Source organism: Mandrillus leucophaeus, unplaced genomic scaffold (assembly GCF_000951045.1).
Source record: "Mandrillus leucophaeus isolate KB7577 unplaced genomic scaffold, Mleu.le_1.0 Scaffold178, whole genome shotgun sequence".
Classification (NCBI taxonomy): Eukaryota; Metazoa; Chordata; class Mammalia; order Primates; family Cercopithecidae; genus Mandrillus; species Mandrillus leucophaeus.
Genome location: NW_012101787.1, coordinates 96,031 through 117,491, shown reverse-complemented (window position 1 = coordinate 117,491; position 21,461 = coordinate 96,031). Strand labels below are relative to the sequence as shown.

At 35.8% G+C, this 21,461-nt stretch overlaps 1 protein-coding gene across 1 annotated transcript in view; it reads left to right on the top strand.

The window, feature by feature from the left end:
- Positions 1 to 21,461, top strand: part of LOC105537655 (coiled-coil domain-containing protein 7) — a 117,478-nt gene that overhangs the window by 18,964 nt on the left and 77,053 nt on the right. The window contains exons 7-10 of the mRNA XM_011977296.1: positions 5,942 to 6,108; positions 7,365 to 7,426; positions 8,849 to 8,905; positions 20,317 to 20,392. Of these exons, the coding sequence (XP_011832686.1) occupies positions 5,942 to 6,108; positions 7,365 to 7,426; positions 8,849 to 8,905; positions 20,317 to 20,392 (362 nt within the window). The remainder of the gene's footprint in view (positions 1 to 5,941; positions 6,109 to 7,364; positions 7,427 to 8,848; positions 8,906 to 20,316; positions 20,393 to 21,461) is intronic.

Here is a 21,461-nt window from a genome sequence, read left to right as displayed (position 1 = left end):
TAAACTGGCACCTAGTGAAGAGATTAATCTGGGCACTCTTTCCTTGTAAGAGACAACTAAGGGTATTAAGTAAAACAATTAGAGTTGTTTATGGATTTCCTGTAATAACCCTTAAGAGTTTAGCCATGGAGCATGTGTCACACATTCAGAGCCACATTTATTTGTATATTAATTTACTATACACTATGCTCTTATTTCCCAAGCATTTCTCAATCTATCCAGACTGAATTCTGTCTCTCTGACAAGTAAAACATTCTCTCCATATGGTTCCCAGTAAATTGTATGTTGTTAAATTAAACAGACATTTTTTTTTTTTGCCTCAGCTATAATTAATATTATTGATTATGCCCTCATTTTTGAAACACTATTCCTTTGGCTTCTGTGAATTACATTTTCCTGGCTATTGTTTTACCTCTTTGGCTATCTTCTTTTTAAAGTCCCCTCCTTAACCCAACCAGTAAATGTTGGAGTACCTCAAAGTTTTATCCTATGCCTTTTTTCTTTTTGCTCCAAACTTTCTCCCTAGGCAGTCTCATCCAGTTTTTCCATTCAAGTATTACCTTTATGCATGTAATTTAGAAACATATACCTTTTGCTCAAAATGTTTCCCTGAACTCCAGGGTTTGTATATAATTGCTTACTTGACTATTCCACCTCAGATGCAGTGGGTCAGAAATATGAATTTTTTCCTCCTAAACTCTTCTAATGTTCCCTATCTTAGTGAATGAGTACTATTTATCAGATTGGGTAAATGTGAAATGTGGAAACCATTCCTGACAACTCACTTCCATCTATTCCTGATATTTAATCTATCCACAAGTCCTCTGGGTTTTACTTTCTAAATAACTGTCAGATGTGTCCACTTTTCTCTGTGTCTACACCTTATTGTTAGTTACTATCATATCCATTATGCCTGAAATCCCAACCGGTGCATTCATAATCATCAAGAGGAACCCCCACTACACAGTATACTTCTGATCTGGAATTTCAAGTTTTTCAATGTTTAAACCCATCATTGCTTATCTTAAATATTTTATTAATTTGGTATACCAGATACATTATCTAAAGGTTTGTATTATCTGCTGTTTTTCAAGAAGTGTTTCTCTTTTTTTTTTTTTTTGTAAATTTTAAGTTCAGGGGTACATGTACAGGTTTGTTATTTATGTAAACTCATGTCACAGGTATTTGTTGTACAGATTATTTCATCACCCACATATTAAGCCCAATACCCAATAGTTATCTTTTCTGCTCCTCTCCTTCCACCCTCATGTAGACCCCAGTGTCTATTGTTCCCTTCTTTGTGTTCATGAGTTCTCATCATTTAGCTCCCACTTGCAAGTGAGAATATGCAGTATTCGGTTTTATGTTCCTGTGCTAGTTTGATAAGGATAATGGCCTCCAGTTCCATCCATGTTCCTGCAAAATACATGATCTCATGCGTTTATATGGCTGCATAGTATTCCATGGTATATATATACCACATTTTCTTCATCCAGTCAACCACTGATGGACATTTAGGTCGATTCCATGTCTTTGCTACTGTGAATAGTGATGCAGTGAACATACACATGCACGTGTCTTTATGACAGGATGATTTATTTTCCCTTCGGTGTATACCTAGTAATGGCATTGCTGGGTCAAATGGTAGTTCTGTTTTTAGATATTTGAGGAATCACCATACTGTTTTCCACAACAGGGAACTAATTTATACTCCCACCAACAGTGTATAAGCAATTTTTTCTCCACAACCTTGCCAGCACCTTTTATTATTATTTTTTTTTACTTTTTAATAATAGTAATTCTGACTGGTATGAGATGGTATCTCATTGTGGTTTGATTTGCATTTCTCTAATGATCAGTGATGTTGAGCTTTTTTTCATATGATTGTTGGCCCCATGTATGTCTTCTTTTGAAAAGTATCTATTCATGTCCTGTGTCCACCTTTTTTTTTTTTTTTTTTTTTCTTTTTTTTGAGACAGAGTCTTGCTCTGTCGCCAGGCTGGAGTGCAGTGGCACGATCTCGGCTCACTGCTACCTCTGCCTCCTCGGTTCAAGCAGTTCTCCTGCCTCAGCTTCCCGAGTTCAAGCAGTTCTCCTGCCTCAGCCCCCCAAGTAGCTGGGACTACAGGTGTATGCCACCATGCCCGGCTAATTTTTTTTTTTTGTATTTTAGTAGAGACAGGGTTTCGCCATGTTGCCCAGGCTGGTCTCAAACTCCTGAGCTCAGGAATCTGCCTGCCTCAGCCTCCCAAAGTGCTAGGATTACAGGCATGAACCACTGCGCCTGGCCTTGTCCACTTTTTAATGGTGTTGTTTGTTTGCGTCTTATAAATTTGCTTAAGTTTCTTATAGATGTTGGATATTAGGCCTTTGTCAGATGAATAGTTTGCAAATGTTTTCTCCCAATTTCTAGGTTGCCTGTTTACTCTGTTGATAGTTTCTTTTGCTGCACAGAAGCTCTTAAGTTTAATTAGATCCTATTTGTTAATTTTTTGCTTTTGTTGCAATTGCTTTGGCGTCTTCATGGAGTCTTTGCCCATTCCTGTGTCCAGAATCGTATTGCCTAGGTTGTCTTCCAGAATTTTTATAGTTTTGGGTTTTACATTTAAGTCTTTTATTCATCTTGAGTTAATTTTTGTATATGGTGTAAGCAGTGAGTCCAGTTTAAATCTTCTGCACATGGTTAACGAGTTATCCCAGCCTCATTTATTGAATAGGGAATCCTTTTTTCATTGTTTGCTTTTGTCAGGTTTGTCAAAGATCAGATAATTGTAGGTGTGCAGCCTTATTTCTGGCTTCTCTATTCTGTTCCATTGCTCTATGTGTCTGTTTTTGTGCCAGTACCATGCTGTTTTGGTTACTGTAACCCTATAGTATAGTTTGAAGTTGGGTAGTGTGATGCCTCCAGATTTATTCCTTTTGCTTTGGATTGCCTTGGCTCTGTGGGCTGTTTTTGGTTCCATATGAACTTTAAAATAGATTTTTTCTAGTTCTGTGAAGAATTTCGTTGTTAGTTGGTAGGAATATCATTGGATCTATAAATTTACTTTGGGCAGTATGGCCATTTTAATAATTTGATTCTTTCTATCCACGCACATGGACTGTTTTTCCATTTGTTGGTATCATTTCTGATTTCTTTGAGCAGTGTTTTGTAGTTCTCCTTGTAGAGATTGCTCACCTCCCTGGTTAGCTGTGTTCCTAGGTATTCTTTTTGTGGCAATTGTGAACGGGATTGGCTCTTGATTTGGCTCTTGGCTTGACTGTTGTTGATGTATAGGAATGCTGGTGATTTTCGTACATTGACTTTGTATCTTGAGACTTTGCTGAGGCTGTTTATCAGCTGAGGGAGGTTTTGGGCCAAGACTTTGGGGTTTTCTAGATATAGGATTATGTTGTCTCTAAGCAGGGATAGTTTGACTTCCACTCTTGGATGCACTTTATTTCTTTTTCTTGTCTGATTGCTCTGACCAGGACTTCCAATACTGTGTTGAATAGCAGTGGTGGGAGAGGGCTCCTCAAGGAATCTTTCTTAAAGTGTAGTTGATAGAACATGTTTAAATGTCACCCAAGATACCTGTTATAAGTGCACGTTACTGGATTAGATTTCTTTTGTGTGTCTGTGAGTTAGGAATCTACTGCTTCAAGAGGTAGGAAACAAGGGATTCTCATGCACATTAACATTTGAGAATCTTGTGATAATCTTTTTACTGCTGACAAAATTTATTGTCAGTACATGCTGGCGAGGTTAATGTCAGTGATCATGTTGCATTACATGTTGCATTAACAGAGATGCATGTGGAAACCATTAGAGTATATGGTGAGCTGCACCAGAGAAATGTAGGCTGAGCCTGCAGTAGCCTGTACTTTTCAGAGTTGTCCTGCTGGAATCTGTGCCCCAAGGTCTTTCTGAAGAAACCATTTAGCTGATAACCCACTGTCTATATTCCATACTCTTTTAGTTCTGTGACTTCATCTTTTTTCCCAGAAAGGACTTCTGTTAAAATTTAATGTCTATTGGGAAATGTAATGTATCAAGAGTCTAATCAAGGGACAAAAACCACACAGTAATTTGGTTAGGGAAAGTTTGATATAAAGAATTATTGTAACAGAGGAATATCTACTGAAGGATATTGATAGACATTCTACTAAAGGAGTAAAGATAATTCTAATGAATACAGGAGTAGAAGATAGAGGGAACAACTTCAACTCCTAGGGTGGAATCAGAATATGAATATCCCCAATCATTCCCTCCCAGCAATGCAGGGCTAAGGTGCAGAACTTCTGAAGAGGGAGCAGCTTTCATCACTACATGGCAGAGAAGTTTGCTGGGCTGCGAGGCTGGTGGAGCTTGAACTCACTGGGAAGCTGTCCATGAGGGTGGTACACTTACGAATCTGCCCTCTGTGATGCTAGGAAAGCCACCTTCCAGAGAGGTGCTGTACTTCCTGCTGGGAAGCTGTTCACAAGGGTGATATGTTGGAAAACTTCCCTAAGGGAGGCTCTGCACTGGTGAATTTTGCTACAAAGTTCTGGGGGAAGCTGCCCATAGGAATCTGCCATGCCAGGGACCCTACCAGGAAGTCATCCATGAGCTGATGCTGTTGAAATTTTCTGGGGGTGAGTACTATAAAATATACTACACACTGCCTGAGGAAGAAGCAGAGAGAGACACGGAACTAGGAAGAGAAGCTTCTTCCTCTTCCAATGCCTCTTCAGGACACTCTGCTGAAAAAGGTTAACATCAGACCACCGGTCAAGGAAGAAATGTTCCACTATCTCAGACAACACAATGAAGAATAGATTGTTGAGGTGAGACACAGTAAACTGATGACATTATTTTTGACTCAATTTATGATTTGTGGCTTCTTATTTGAGATCTTTCCTTTTTCTATAAAGTTTCCATAGGTCTCCTGCTTCCCTTCCATCTATTCTGTGTTCCTTGTCATATCTTCCCTACACCCAAGCTCAGACTTCTAGTGTGTTGCCCAGCATTTACTTCCTGCTGTTACATCCTACTCTCATTCCACTCATTACAAAAATGAAGTCTCTGTTCTAAATCCCCAATGCTGGAATTTATCTTTGCTAAGTCCTTGACTTCATTTTTTCTCCAACTTTTCCTCCTAGCATAAGGATTGGAGATCTCTACATGGGTGGATCTCTGAATTTAGGGCAAGCAATTATTTTAGCATTACTCTTGTAAATATTCTGTGTCATTTTCCTATCAAAACTTTCTGACCCCAATTGCTGTTCTGCTTGTTTATGTCTCCACACATTGGCTGTTTGTAGGTTTCTTTTGCTGTGGTTTCTGGACACTCATTCTTGCTGAATTTTCTTTAAGTAAACTTATTTCCTAGAATAGTAATTATGGTCATCTTATTCTGTGAATTTTGCTATTTCTTCTCACTGCCTGTTATTTTTTAGCTTGGTCTATTCTAAAGGTCTCAAGACACCCAACTATGTTTCAGTCTTCCCCACGCAGACTGTAAAAATGCTAGTTCCATAGACATTTATATTTTAACTTCTGGGAGTTAGTAAGAGACAGTATTAGCCTTTGAGAAAAAATTATTATCTTTAGGTAATTTACCACAGTAAGGGTATTCTTAAAAAGAATTTATGAGAAACAATTTAGAATTACTCTTGTAAATATTTTGAGTTGCATTTATTGTTATTGGACTTGCTTAAAATTCCTATATATTAACATTAAACAGATTATTAGATTTCAGGTTTTACATGTAAAAACCATCACTGAGCTGTAATTCTGTTCATAGATAATTGCTCATATAAATATATTTGTAAAATATTATATCATTACTTGGCTATAGCTATAGATAAGAATAATATAAAAATTACTTTGATTTAATAAAGGAAATAATGAAATTTATTTGAGGTATGGGAACAAAATGGGTATTTACTAAGTAACTGGTTAATTTTGTTATTTTAGATAAGTACAGATCAAACTCTTTTACAAGCAGAGCCTCCAGAACCTGACAAAACAGTCACTTTAAGTATTGCACAAATAGTACACCTTTTACAAAGATTTGAAGAACTGAAGAATCGCCTTAAACAGAGGTCTAAATCCTCCTGGAAAGTCATGTTGTCTAAAACCATGTAAGTGAAATATCAGAACTAATTGAATCAAAAACAATAAGAAATGGTATATAATTAGCACTGAATGTAAGATAATGAGTCAGATATGATGGCTGTACACAGGGCTTCTTAGTCAAATCAGGTCTAGTCAACTTGTTTCTATTTGCAATTTTTAATAATCTGAGATGTGCAATACAGGAGACATTAGTTGCATATGGCTATGCAAATTCAATGTAGAAAATCAGTTTCTTAGTCACACTAGCCACATTTCAGGTGCTTAGTACCCACATGTGGCTGTTATTAGAAAGTTATATTGGACATTGCTAGCTTTGAAATATCCGGCTCATAAATTCTTTTCTCAGTTTGATTAGGTAACTCCTAGTAATAAATAGGAAACTAAGATCTAATGAAATACTTCATTGTTGATGAACAAGTTCATTAAAAATTATATCAACAGCTTATCCAAGTAAAAGTTTTACATTTATAAGCAACCATGCTTTTGCATTAAACAGACAAAACATTATTTTTTAGTGTTAAAATAGAATATACGTACCCACAGTTGGGAGGGACCACTAGTTACACAGTTACGTTAGTGATATCTCTGTCAATAACTGAAAATAATGAAGAGAGTGGTACTTGAGTTGGCTCCTGGGGGTTGCATAACTAGATCCTTGGCTCAGAGGTTAAGGTTTAGACCATATTCATACTTGACATTTAAGTGTGTGCTGTGTACTAGGGATTTTTGTAGTAACTTTACATGTATAATCTTTGATTTTCATAACTACTTTATGAGAAAGGTACTATTATACCCCAATTTTAATGAGAATAAACTGAAGCCAATAGAGGTTAAGTAATGTACCTGGCTGAGTTCATGTAATAAGTAAGTGGATGAAACAGGTTTTGACCCAAAGGTCAGCTAGTCTCACTCCAGAACTTATGTCCTTCATCATTATACGACTGATAATAATATTTGACAAAAAGATACCTCATGTTTCTAACAATTTATTTTTGCTATTTTTGTTGTTAATGTTTTTGGTATACTTAACTATATTCATGGCCTACATGGAATTCATATAATTACATAGTTTAGTTTGACTTTTCAACTTGTAACTTGTAAGTTTACCTTAGTGTCTGTGAATAAAGATTAAAGATATGTTTAATTTTTATTTTACAAACTTCATATGTCTAGACTACACATTTTAGTTCTTATTTTAGTGTAATTTAAACTCTTACTCTTTGATATATTAAAAAATGTTTCATTTATTGAACGTGAACAGGGATGAAGAAAATCGACCAGAAGCAGTGAAAAGTTGTGAAGCTGTAGCACAGAAAATTGAAGGTGATAATATTTTATACATGTTTGTCCTTAAAATTTTTATTAAAAATTTTGTTATTATTTTTATCTTTTAAAGAGAGAGTCTCACTCTGTCACCCATGCTGGAGTGTAGTAGCATGAATATTGCTCACTGCAGCCTCAAACTCTTGGGCTCAGGCGATCCTTTCTGCTCAGCCTTTTGAGGTAGCTAGGACCACAGGCACAAGCCACTGAGGCCAGCTGATTTTTTTTTGTACACATGTAGGTCTCACTATGTTGCCCAGACTGGTCTTTAACTTCTGGCCTCAAGAGATCCTCCCACCTCGGGCTCCCAAAATGTTGGGATTACAGGCATGAGCCATTATGCCCAGCATGTTTGACTTTTATGGGGTTTCCTAAGTGTATTAACATTTTGAAACTTAAAGTAAAAAAATTTACAGTTATAAAATTATACAATGGTAAATTTAGATAATATTTAATAGTGAGTTTGATATTTTAATAAAAGTTTTTATTATATTCCAGATTCTGGGAACATACAAAATGAATACAATGTGTATCCCCTGTGCAGACAACAATGTGGTTGTTACTTCCATAAAACTTACAGCTTAGTAAGGATACAAGTACATTGTCTAGCATGTTAGTACAGTGTTATGCATGATAAAGGCATGTGGAATTTGCATTGGGTCCACAGAAAGGAGCAATCTGTTCAACCTAAGGAGTTAGGAAGACTTTATGCAACTTTAAAGGGTGAATAGGATTTAGTAAAGTAAAGAAGGGAAATATTTGATATTTTAAGAAGACAATAGCATGAACAAACAACATACATAGAGAATTACAACTGGATTGGTATTAGAGTAAGAAGCGATATATAGGGATGAAGTAACAGAGGGCCAGCCATAGTGGGAATGGATGTTCTGCTAAGGAGCTTAGACTTTTTAAAAAAATAATAAAGAATCATTGAAGATTTTTTGTAGGATTTAATTTTAGAGAAGTTTTTTCCTGACTGCACTGTAGAAGCTAGATTTGGGGACTAGGAGTAGGAAAGGGAAGTTATTATATCTTAGATGTGTGATAAATACCTATATTCAAAGACTAGTGAAAAGAAGAAGGGAGTCAGGTTTGAGAAATATTTACTTGAAAGTTGGTGACCGGATATGGAAGGAAGACTAGATAATGATGGTACAATCAACGAATATAAGTGAATACAAGAGCAAAAACAAGTTTTGGTGAGAAAGTGGTTTATAATCAGCTGTTACACACACTCTTTTAAATGTTACCATTTGTTGCCTGATTGGGAAGATCTGCAGTGTTGGCAGCTATTATTTTTTCAAAGTTTTCTTTCTTTTAATAAGTTCCTAAAATTAAAACAATAAAATTTAAGCTCAATTAGTATATATAATTGCCATTTGAAATTTATAGTGACAAATATACTTTTAATTATTTCAGAATTCATAGAAATCCTCTCAACTGATGAATTTAAAAGTGTTTCTGCAAAAGAACCACGTAAGTTTCCATTCATTAAAGCATTATTGTGATAATAACTTCTGTTACATTAATTTCTATAATTTAAAGTAATAATTATTAGGTTAACAGTGCAGACTCCCTGCCTTGGAGTTTGGAGCCATACAGTTGAGCTGGTTGTCAAGCAACTATTAAAATTCTTAGTTAAGGATATGTGTTATTGAAACTAGTTTTTTTTTTTTGAGACAGTCTTGCTCTGTTGCCCAGGCTGGAGTGCAGTGGCATGATCTCAGCTCACTGCAACCTCTGCCTCCTGGGTTCAAGTGATTCTCGTCTCTCAGCCTCCCGAGTAGCTGGGATTACAGGCATGCACCACCACACCCAGCTAACTTTTATAACTTTTGTGTCTATCTATCTATCTATCTATCTATCTATCTATCTATCTATCTATCTATCTATCTATCTATTTATTTAGTAGAGAGAGTTTCACTATGTTGGCCAGGTTAGTCTTGAACTCCTGACCTCAGGTAATCTGCCTGCCTCAGCCTCCCAAAGTGTTGGGATTACAGACGTGAGCCATTGCGCCCGGCCTAGATTAATTTTTGAGGAGTGCATGTTAGTACATGGAATGGAGGATTCTGAGTTGTGATTAGAACATAATACTGAAACGTTGGCAGGCCTTTGAGGTGTAGCAGTGATAAATTTAAGTAGTTTGTAGATTTTATTACTAGGAATTATATCCACAAATGCTTTCACTGCAGGTGAGTAGTTGTCAGTTCAGGAATATAAAGAGCTGCTAGAGCTTGTCTGTTAAGTTTATGACTACTTGTCAATAGAAGGGAGAAATTAACTTACTCATGTCTTAGGGCTGGAGAGAATTTTGAAATAATAGTGTAAAGCACACTGTGGAATACAGTTCAAAAGTAGAAAATAATGTTTGCTTGGAACAGGTTGCTGGGAATTCTGCCCTCTTTCAACTTCAGCTTTAAAACCAAACCTTGCCATGTTTAAACCAAGGACAGCTGCACATCTTACAGCACTCCCAAGTTCTATAGAGATTTCTGATCAAAGAGAGGTCTGACTGACTAGGTGGGGTAGAAAGGTGTATAGAACTTTGGACTAGGTAGTGAAAACCTCTGTATACATCAAGGGGAATCCCTTGTACATCTATGAACCTCTCAAGAGCTCTCTCTTTTTCTCTCTCTCAGTCTGTATGGTTGCCTTCCTTCTAATATTGTACCTTGGCTTCCACAAACACTGAACTTTGTTTCCTAAACTCAAGGCAACCAGTATGCTCTGAGTTCCGCTTCCCTATAGTGTGGACTGGCAATTCCAGACAGCAAATTGGGGTCATCACAGGGCCTTTCCACTTTATTACCATATATTCTGCTTTCACTGTTTTCCAATTTCTGAATACCACTGTTTCATGTATTTTTGTCCAGTATTTAAGTGGTTTAAGGTAGAAGAGTAATTCTGGTCCCTGATGCTCCATCATGGATGAAAGCAGAAATCCCTGTACTCACTCATAGTTTAATGGAATACATCTTCCAATCAGAAAACCACATTTCAAAAGGATAAAATATGGTTGAGATTTTACTCATGGTTCTAAAGGGGAGCAGAGGACAGAATTATATTGTGTAATATGGAAAAAATGCTTTGCAAATTCATAAGATCTTTTTCCAATGGCGGTTGTTTCAGTTTCTTAGTTCTATTAGTATAGACTTAGTCTCTTTATTGCTGCGTTTTACTTGTTCACTATCATTTTCTTTTAAAAGTACCTCCTCTCTTCTTCTCTGGCCACACTTAATTCTCTCTTCCCTTCCTGTTTCCTAAATTCTATTAAATCTTGTAGCCTGGCTGGCAAGACGGAAGCTACCTTTGTATTGCACTCTGGTTTTGCTTTTAGGTCACAATTTCATCTTGATGTTGCTTCATTTAATAGACTATTTTTTAGAGAAGTTTTAGGATCACAGAAAAATTGAACAGAAATTATAGAGAGTTCCCATTAGTGCACTCCCCCCGCACCCCGCTTCCTGCATAAAGCTTCCCCTATTATTAACATTTTGCGTTAATGTGATGCATTTGTTATGGTTGATGAACCAATTTTGATACATTATTATTAACTACAGTCCATAGCATACATCTGGTTTGCTTTTTGCCTTGTACAGCTCAGTGGGTTTTGACAAATGTATCATGTCATGTATCCACCATTACAGTGTCACACAGAATAGTTTAATTGCCCTAAAAATCCCCTGTGTCCCACCTATTCACCTCTTCCTCCATCCACCTGAATCCCTGGAAACCACTTATCTGTTTATTTACTGTTTCGATAGTACTTCCTTTTCAAGAATGTTGTATATTTGATATTAGTCTTTCTTTTACCTAATAATGTACAGTTAAAGTTCCTCCATGTCTTTCAATAGTTTGACAGTTTATTTCTTTTTATTGCTGATAAATAATAAATTTATGGATTTACTACAATTTATCCATTTACCTGTGAAAGGGCATCTTGGTTGTTTCCATGTTTCGGCAATTATAAATAAAGCTGCTATTAACGCTTTTGTGCACGTTTTTGTGTGGATGTAAGTTTTCAGCTCAATTGGGTAAACACAAAGTAGCATGACTGCTAAGTCATACAGTAAGAGTTGTTTAGCATTATAAGAAACTGCCAAATGAGCATGCAGAGGGGCTGTACCATTGTACATTCCCCCCTACAATTGAGGAGAATTCTTGTTGCTCCACATCTTTGTCAGCATTTAGAATTGACAGTGTTTGTGCTTTTAACCATTCTAATAGTTTTGTAGTGATATTTCATTGTTTTCATTTGCAATTCCATGATTATGCATGATGTTGAGCATCTTTTCATATGCTTATTTGCCATCTGTTTCATTTCTTTGGTGAGGTGCTCAGATCTTTTACCTATTTTAAAAATTGGGTTGTTTGTTTTCTTATTGTTGAGTTTTAAAAGTTCTTTTTATATTTTGGATACAAGCCTTGTATCAGATATGTGTTTGGCAAAGATATTCTCTCAGTCTGTGGCTCATCTTTTCATTCTTTTAGCAGTGTCTTTTGCAGAGCCAGAATAAAGTCAAACTTACCATTTTTTAAAATTTCATGATTGTGCTTTAGGTGTTATATGTAAAAATTCATCTTCAAACTCAAAGTTACCTAGATCGTCTCTTCTATGTCTTGTAAAAGTTTTATAGTTTTGCATTTTATGTTTATAATTATGATCCATTTTGAGTTAATTTTTTTTTTTTTTTTAGACGAAGTCTCACTCTGTCGCTGGAGTGCAATGGTGCCATCTCGGCTCACTGCAACCTCTGCCTCCCCATTCAAGCGATTCTTCTGCCTCAGCCTCCCTAGCAGCTGGGACCACAGGCATGCGCCACCATGCCCGGCAAACTTTTGTATTTTTAGTAGAGATGGAGTTTCACCATGTTGGTCAGGCTGGTCTCGAACTCCTGACCTTGTGATCTGCCTACCTCAGCCTCCCATAGTACTGGGATTACAGGCGTGAGCCACTGTGCCTGATCCATTTTGAGTTAATTTTTGTGAGAGGTGTAAAGTCTATGTCCAGATTCATTATTTATTATTATTTTTTTTTGCATTTGGATGTCCAGTTGTTTCAGCATCATTTGTTGAGAAGACTACTCTTTCTTCATGGAGTTGCCTTTGTTCCTTTGCCAAAGATCAGTTGTGTATATTTGTGAGTCTATTTCTGGGCTTTTTATTCTGTTTGCTTGTCTGTCTATTTTGGCAGTGCTACATGTCTTGATTACTTTAGCTTTTAGTAAGTATTGAAGTTGGGTAGCGTCAGTCCTCCAATTTGTTGTTCTTCAACATTGTGTTGATTTCTCTGGGTCTATTGCCTTTCCATATAAACTTTGGAAACAATTTGTTGGTATCCAAAAAATACCTTGCTGGAATTTTGATTGAGATTGCATTGAATCTATGGATTAAATCTATGGATTAAATGGACAAGAACTTGTATCTTAACAATATTGTATCTTTCATTCTATGAACATGAAATCTCTCTCCATTTATTTAGATCTTACTTGCTTTCTTTCATCAGAGTAATGAACTTTTCCTCATATAGATCTTGTACATATTTTCTTTTAGATTTACACTGAAGTGTTGAAATTTCAGTGCTACTATAAATTGTGTTAATATCTATAATTTAAAATTCAAATAGTTCGTTTCTGGTATATAGGAAAGCAATTGCAATTAACTTTTGTGTCCTATACATTTGCAATAATTGTTTATTACGGGATATTGGTGATTCTTTGGGATTTTCTATAGAGACAGTCACATTATCTGACAGACAGTGCTACTTCTTCCTTCTGATTTTCTTTTCTTACATTATTGCATTAGCTAGGACTTCCAGTATGATGTTAAATAGCATGGTGAAAATGGGCATGTTTACCTTCTTCCTGATCTTAGGGAGGAAGCATTTAGGATTTCACTATTAAGTATGATGTTAGCTGTAAACTTTTTGTAGATTTTCTTTATCAAACTGAGGAAGCTTACTTCTATTTTATTTATAATTTACAAAGAGTTTTTTAAAATTATGGATAGGTGTTAGATTTTGTCAAATACTTTTTCTGCATTTATTGATATGATCATATGATTTTTCTTCTTTAGCATGTAGATTACATTAATTGATTTTTGATTATTGGACCAGCCTTACATACCTGGAATAACCCATTTGGTTGTGTTGTGTAGTTCTTTCTATACATTTATGTATGTGATTTGCTAATGTTTTGTTGAGGATTTTCACACATGTATTCATGAAAGATATTCATCTATAGTTTTCTTTTCTTGTGATGTCTTTGTCCGGCTTTGGTATTGGAGTGATACTGGCCTCATAGAACGAGTCAGGAAATGTTCCCTATGTTTCTATTTTCTGGAAGAGATCATAAAGAATTGGCATAATTTCTTAGTTAAATGTTTGGTAGAATTTGCCAAGTGAAACCATCTGAGCATAGTACCTGCTGTTTTGGAAGGTTATTAATTATTGATTCAATTTCTTTTATATATGCCTATTCATAATATTAATTTCTCCTTTGTGAGTTTTCGTAGATTGTGAGTTTCCAAGAATTTGTCCATATAATTTAAATTATCAAATTCATTAGCATAAGTTATTTATAGTATTTGTTTATTGTCCCTTTATGCCCATGTGGTCAGTAGTGATGGTCCCTCTTTCTTTTTTGCAAATAGTAATAATTTTATTTCTTGCTTTCCTATTTGGATACCTTTTATTTCTTTCCTTGCTTAATTGCTCTAGCTAGGAATTCCAGCACTATGTTGAATAGAAGTGGCAAGAATGAGCATCTTTATCTTGTTCTTCATCTTAGAGGAAAATCTTCCAACTTTTCACTGTTGACTGTGTAGCTGTGGGCTTGTGATAGTTGGCCATTATTGTTTGAGGTACATTCCTTCTGTATCTAATTTGTTATTTTTGTCAGGAAAGAATGTTGAATTTTTTCAAATGCTTTTTCCCATATATTGAGATGATCATATGATTTTTGTATTTTATTCTATTAATATGGTATATCACATTTATTTGCATATTTGAATCATCTTTGCGCCCCAGGGATAAGTCCCACTTGGTCATAGTGAATGATTCTTTTAATGTGCTGTAAATTCAGTTTGCTAGTATTTTGTTAAAGATATTTGTATCCATATTCATCAGAGATGTTGGACTGTGTTTTCTTTTCTCATAGTGTCTTTGTCTGGCTTTGGTATTAGGGTAATACTAACCTTGTAAAATAGTTCAGAAGTACTACTTCCTCTTCAAGATTTTGGAAGAATTCGAGAAGGATTCTACTAGTTCTTTAAATGTTGGGTAGAATTAGGCCATAAAACCATCAGGTCCTGGTTTTTTCTTTTTTTTTTTTAATGGGGGATTTTATCACTGAGTCAGTCTTCTTACTAATTACTAGTCTGTTCAGACTTTCGGTTTTTTCATGATTTAGTATTGGTGGGTTGTATGTGTCTATGAATTATCCAGTTATTTTAAGGTATCTAATTTGTGGGTGTATAAATGTTCACAGTAGTCTTTATCCTTTGTATTTTTGTGGTATCAGTTATTATGTCTCTTCTTTCTTTCCCGATGTTACTTGAGTCTTGCTCTTTTTTCTTAGTCTAGCTAAAGTCTTGTCAATTATGTTTATCTTTTCAAAAAACCAACTCTTAGTTTTGTTGAACTTTTCTATGATTTTTTTAGTCTCTATTTTATGTACTTCTGCTCTAATCTTTTATTTCCTTCCTTTTACTAACTTGGGCTCAGTTTGTTCTTTTTCTAGTTCCTTGAAGTGTGACATTACATTATTGGAGCTCTTTTTTTGTTTTTTTAATGTATACTTTGTTTATTTATTTATTTGGAGATAGGGTCTTGCTGTATTGCCCAGGCTGGAGTACAGTGGTGTGATCATAACTCACGCCAACCTCAAACTCCTCGCCTTAAGTGATTCTCTCACTTAGCCTCCTTAATAGCTGATATTGCAAGTGTGGGACACTGTGCCCAGCTTTAATGTAGGTTTTTATTGCTATAATCTCCCTTTTAATAACTGCTTTTGCTGCATCACATAAATTTTGGTATGTTTCCATTTTTGTGTGTTGTAAGATATTTTTTGATTTCTTTTTGAATTTCTTTTTGACCCATTGTTCAGGAGTATGTTAATTTCCATATATTTGTAAATCTTTCAATTTTTCTTCTGTTATTGATTTCTAGTTTCATGCCACTGTGATTGGGAAATACCTGATATGATTTTAGCCTTCTTAAATTTTATAAGACTTACTGGCCTAACACAAGATCTGTCCTTTAGAACATTCCATTTGCACTTGAGAAAGTTCTATATTCTCCTGCTGTTGAATGAAATATCTTGTATATGTTTGTTAGGTCCATTGGTGTAAAGTGTAGTTAAAATGTAAGGCTTCCTTATTTGTTTTCTGTCTGGATGATTTGTTCATTATTGAATGTAGAATACTGAAGGCCTCTGCTATTATGGTATTGCTGTCTATCTCTTTCTTCAGATTTATTAATATTTGCTTTATATATTTAGGTGTTGCAGTGTTGGGTGTGTATATATTTGTTATATTCTCTTGAGCTTTTTTCATTATATAATAACCTTCTTTGTCTCTTGTGACTGTTTTTGACTCAAAGTATCTGGTCTGATGTAAGTTTAGCCACACCTGCTCATTTATTGGTTTCTAATTGCATGGAATACCTATTTACATCCCTTCACTTTTATTCTGTGAGTAAGCAGCATGTAGTCTTGTTTTTTTATTTATTCAGCCTTTCTATGTCTTTGAATTGAATAATTTGATCCATTTACTTTTAAGTTACCTTTAATAAATAAGGACTTGCTATTGCCATTCTGTTAATTGCTTTTTAGCTGTTTCGTAGATCCTTTGTTCTTTTATTCCCTGTTTGCTATCTTCTTTTGTGATTTGTTGATATACTTTTACTCCCCTCTAAGCATTTTATGTTTTTGATGTCATAATTCACATATTTTATATTGTGTACACCTTAGGAAATTATCGTAGCTATAGGTATTTTGTTTGTCTTTTACCCTTTATTCTGTAGACATAAGTGATTTACAGACTACTGTTACAATATTATAGTATGTAATTTTACTATATACATACTTTAACCAGTGAGTTTTATACTTTCATATGTATTTGTGTTACTACTTAGTGTCCTTTCATTTCAGATTGAAGAGCTCCCTTTATCATTTCTGTAAGGCAAGCCTGATGATGATGAACTCCCTGAGCTTTTGTTTGTCAGAGAAAGTATCACTCCTTCATTTTTTAGACTAACTTTTCTGGGTAAAGTATTCTTGGTTGGCAGCTTTTTTTCTTGAACTTTGAAAATATCTTCTTACTCTCTCTTAGACTGCAAAATTTTCACTGAGAAAACTGCTGTAGCCCTGTGGGGATTCTCTCTGTGTGAGGAAGCTCTTTTCTCTCTTGCTTTCAGGATTCTCTTTTTGTTTTTAATTTTTGACGGTTTGGTTATAATATGTTTTGGTGAAATATTCTTTTGGGTTGTATCTGTTTGGAGACTTTTTATCTTTCTGAATGTTTATATCCTTCCCCATATTTGGGGCATTTTGAGCCATTATTTCTTCATATAAGCTTTTCCCCCTTTTTCTCTTCTTCTTTTTTAATTCCTATAATGTAAATGATAACACTCTTGATGCTGTCCCGTAAATCCTGTAGGTTTTATTTATTTATTTTATTTTTCAGAATTAAAAAATTTAAATTTTTGTATATTTAGAGGAGATAACTTCAGATTTCTTACATGTATATGTTGTGTCGTGGTGAAGTCTGGGCTTTTAGTGTACCCATCACCTGAATAGTGAACATTGTTTCCAATAGGTAATAGCCTTTAGAATTCCTTTGTATTCTTTATTCTTTTTTTCCTAACTGTATATTTTCAAATAACGTCCTTTAAGTTTACAGATTCTTTCTTCTCCTTGATGAATTATATAGTTGACATATTTTTTGACTTATCTTTTGTAATTTTAATTGTATTAATTACATTCTTTGGCATCAGAATTTCTGTTTGGTTCTTCTTTAAATTTCTGTTTGGTCCCTCATTCTGCTAAACTTTTCATTTTGTTAGTGTGTTGTTTTTCTGATTTTTGTTGTCTATTGGTGTTTTCTTATAACTTACTGAGCTTCCTTAAAACTAGTATTTGAATATTTTGTCAGATATTGATAGAGTCACTGCTTCTAGACTTTATGGACTAGTTTTATATGAAAAGATCTTCACCTATGGGGTGGTTGTGAGTACACTAGCTGGGTGGGATGTGGCAATTCAGGATCCAGTGAGGATGTGGCAGTTTAGTGTCCACGTAGTTTTTTTGGCTGTGGTTGATGTGGGTAAAAATTTCAGCGGTGTGCAGTGACCAAGGCTATAGGTATCTGCAACAGTGGCAAAGCCTGACAGAATTCTTCGGATCTCTTTTACTTCCCTAAGGGAAGTTGTGGCAGAGGTGACACCTCTTTGTTCTGGGTTTGGCTTGTGGGTGTGCTTGTAGTGACAATGGTACCAATGTCTGATGCATGATACCTGTGGAGTGGTCAAGAAGCTTGGATCTGTGAGCACAGGTATGTGTGGATTGACAGTGGCTTTTGGGTCCAGATGCTAGTGTGTGCAAATCTACTGCTGCTCTGAGGACTGTGATATGGATATCCCTGCTGCATTAATGGTTCTGGTGTCTAGAATGCAGGCACTTGTTGAGTGGTTGCAGAGCCACATTCTGGAATGTGGTCACACCTGGAGAGCAACAGTTGCTCTGGGGCCTTGGGTGTGGGCTAGCTTGTTGTGGTGGTAGCTCTGATGTCTGACGCATGTGCAGTCAGAGTCTCAAAGAGTTGCAGCAGAGCTGAGGTTACAGCCCACATGTGTACTGAGAGACTGCAGCTTCAGGGCCCTGGGCAAGGCTAGCATGTAAAGCCAGCGGCTCTGGTGACTATATTATACATGTGCATGGTGCAGCCTTAGAGATGTGGACTGGGGTGTGAACACATGCAGAACAACGGTGGTTCCAGGATTGAGCTGTGGCTTAGCTCACTGTGGCAGTGGCTCATACCTGGAGCATAGGATTCATAGAGGAGTGGCAGAGCTAGGGTTCATTGCGCAGGCTGGTGCAGAGTGAGCATGCCTGTACGGCCTGGGGTGGGGCTAGCCCTCAGTGAAAGTGGCTCTGGTGTCTGAGGCATCGGAGTGCATGATGCAGCCTTCTAGCAAGTGCTGGAGCCTGAGTACATATGGAAAGATTGTGACTCTGTGGTCTGGGTCACCCAAGGAATTGGGGCATGGTGGCTCTGGTCCTGGGTTGGCAAAATAGTGACTCCTTCTTGGTGGTGGATGGAGCAACATTTTTCTTATCTGGGGGTTTAATGGTGGCAGTGGTTATTAGTTATGTTAGTGGTGAGAGCTGTCAGTGTTCTCTGTAGAGCAGGTTACTAGGAACCATGGTGGGACCTGTGGTTCCTGCACTCTTCCTCATTCCTTGCCGTCTCCAGATGTCTCTGGTATGCTGATCTCCTCAGCTATCCTGTCTGTGTGGTTATTCTCCATTTTTTTTTTTTGCTTTACTATCTTGCTGCAGCTTCTTTGAGACTTTGAGCCCTACCAAGGCCACTTTCATCCATGGATAGCTGTCTAGTGGTTGTTTTTTTAGGGGGGAGATGAAGACTGTTATCTCTTACTTTCTCATCTTGCTAATGTCATTTTGTGTTCTTCCTTTTTTCCCCCCAGGACTGTTTTCTAATGGCTTTTTCTTCTTTCTGGGGACTGAATTTTCAAATTGTAACTGAAATAAGAGTTGATGTTCCTTGTAGTCCTTTACCATATTTAGGGCAGAATTTAAAATTATCTCATGTGCTATGATCAGATTACTCTTAAAATATTATTTTATTTTGGCCGGGAGCAGTGGCTCACGCCTGTAATCCCAGCACTTTGGGAGGCCGAGACGGGCTGATCATGAGGTCAGGAGATTGAGACCATCCTAGCTAACATGGTGAAACCCCGTCTCTACTAAAAATACAAAAGAATTAGCTGGGCGTGGTGGTGGGCACCTGTAGTCCCAGCTACTGGGGAGGCTGAGGCAGGAGAATGGCATGAACCTGGGAGGTGGAGCTTGCAGTGAGCCGAGATTGCACCACTGTACTACAGCCTGGGTGACAGAACGAGACTCCGTCTCAAAAAAAAAAAAAAAAAGAAAAAATATAATTAATGTTTAGGAATTGTATGCTTCTATGTTATTTAATATTTTCTTTGTGTCATGTCTTGTTTATCTAGCAGAAAAGTTAGTGCAGGGACTGTCTTCTGTCATATACTTTTTATGTCACAAGATTGAAGAGTCTTGTGGTATTACCCGAATAGTTCATTGATTATTGTGGATCCTTATTATGTTGGTTCTCTTTTAAGTAGCATCTTGGGTTCTCTTTTGGGTTCTTTGATACAGTTGTAAAGCTTAGTAGGTTAGCTAGATCCTTCCCATAGACCTTATTGACTTAGGAACAGCAACTAAAGCAGTTCTCTTTTAACATCCTGGAGTCCCTCTGATATGCCATATCATAAGAAGGTCACATATATTGGACATTAATCCAGTTTTGTCTTTTACTAGATATATCGTATTGATCAAGTTATGTAACCTCCCTGAGCCTGAACTTCTTTATTTGAAAATTATGACAGTGTCTTATTTTTTAGATTAAGAATAAGAGAATGCAATATAACATGATGATTTGCATATAATAGGTATTTAATAAAATGGTAGCTATGTTCCTCATAAGCATTCTGTAGCCTCATGTAGCCCTGCTAGCCACTCTTTATGTTTGTTTAGCTTTCACATCTATAGCAGTTGTATTTAGCATAGAGCTATAACTTCAGCTATTTATAAAACCTTTAACATTTTTGACTTTTTAAATAATAGAAACTGCTCATTCAGTGACTTATCGATTTGATACCATGTTGAAAGTATTTGAAAACCAGGCAAATATGTTGGAGAGGTAAGCATTTTTTATTTTTGCATTTTATTTTTCCATTTTAAAAAAAAGACAGATAAAATTGTATTTTTCCATATGTAATATGCTTATTGATAAAAGTTAGTATGTATTTATTGCAGAAATATTGAAAACATAAAGAAGAAAATAATGCCTCTGTCAACAAATTTAGAATTTCTTATATTAATTTTTATGATTTTATGTATGTATAATGTTTAAATGGAAAATTATAAACATAGAGAATGTAAAATGAAATGTAAAATATGTGCTATGGGAAAATAGTATATTGGTTTCTCAAAAAATTAAAAACAGAATTACCATATGATTCAGCAATTCCACTTCTGGGCATGTATAACCCAAAATTGAAAACAAGAGTGTTGAAGAGATATTTGTACATCCATGTTCACTGCAGCATTATTCACAGCAGCCAAAAGATGGAAGCAACCCACACGTGCAACAATGAATGAATGGATAAACAAAATGTGGCATATACATACAATGAAATTATTATTGAGTCTTAAAAAGAAAGGAAATTCTGATGCATGCTACAACATGGATGAACCCTGAGGACATTCTGCTAAGTATAATAAGCCAGCCACAAAAAAGAAAAATGCAGTTATTCCTCTTGGATGAGGTATCTAGAGCAGTGTCAAATTCATAGACACAGAAGACAGAATGATGTTTGCCAGGGGGTGCAGGAGGGGGAAATGGGGAGTTATTGTTTGATGCACACAAAACTTCAGTTTTACATGAGGAGAAGAGTTCTGGAGATTGGTTGTAAAATAGTGTAAAGTTACCTAACACTGCTGAACTATACACTTAAAATAGTTAAGATGGTAAATTTTATGTTATATGTATTTTTCCATAGGTAAAAAATTAAAAGTTACAATGATACAAAATGTAGTTTGTGAATATTTTTTCACCTGTAAACTCATATAATTTCTTTTTAAAATAAATGTTTTATTTTTTTTAAATTTATTTTTATTATTATTATTATACTTTAAGTTCTAGGATACATGTGCATAACGTGCAGGTTTGTTACATATGTATACTTGTGCCATGTTGCTGTGCTGCA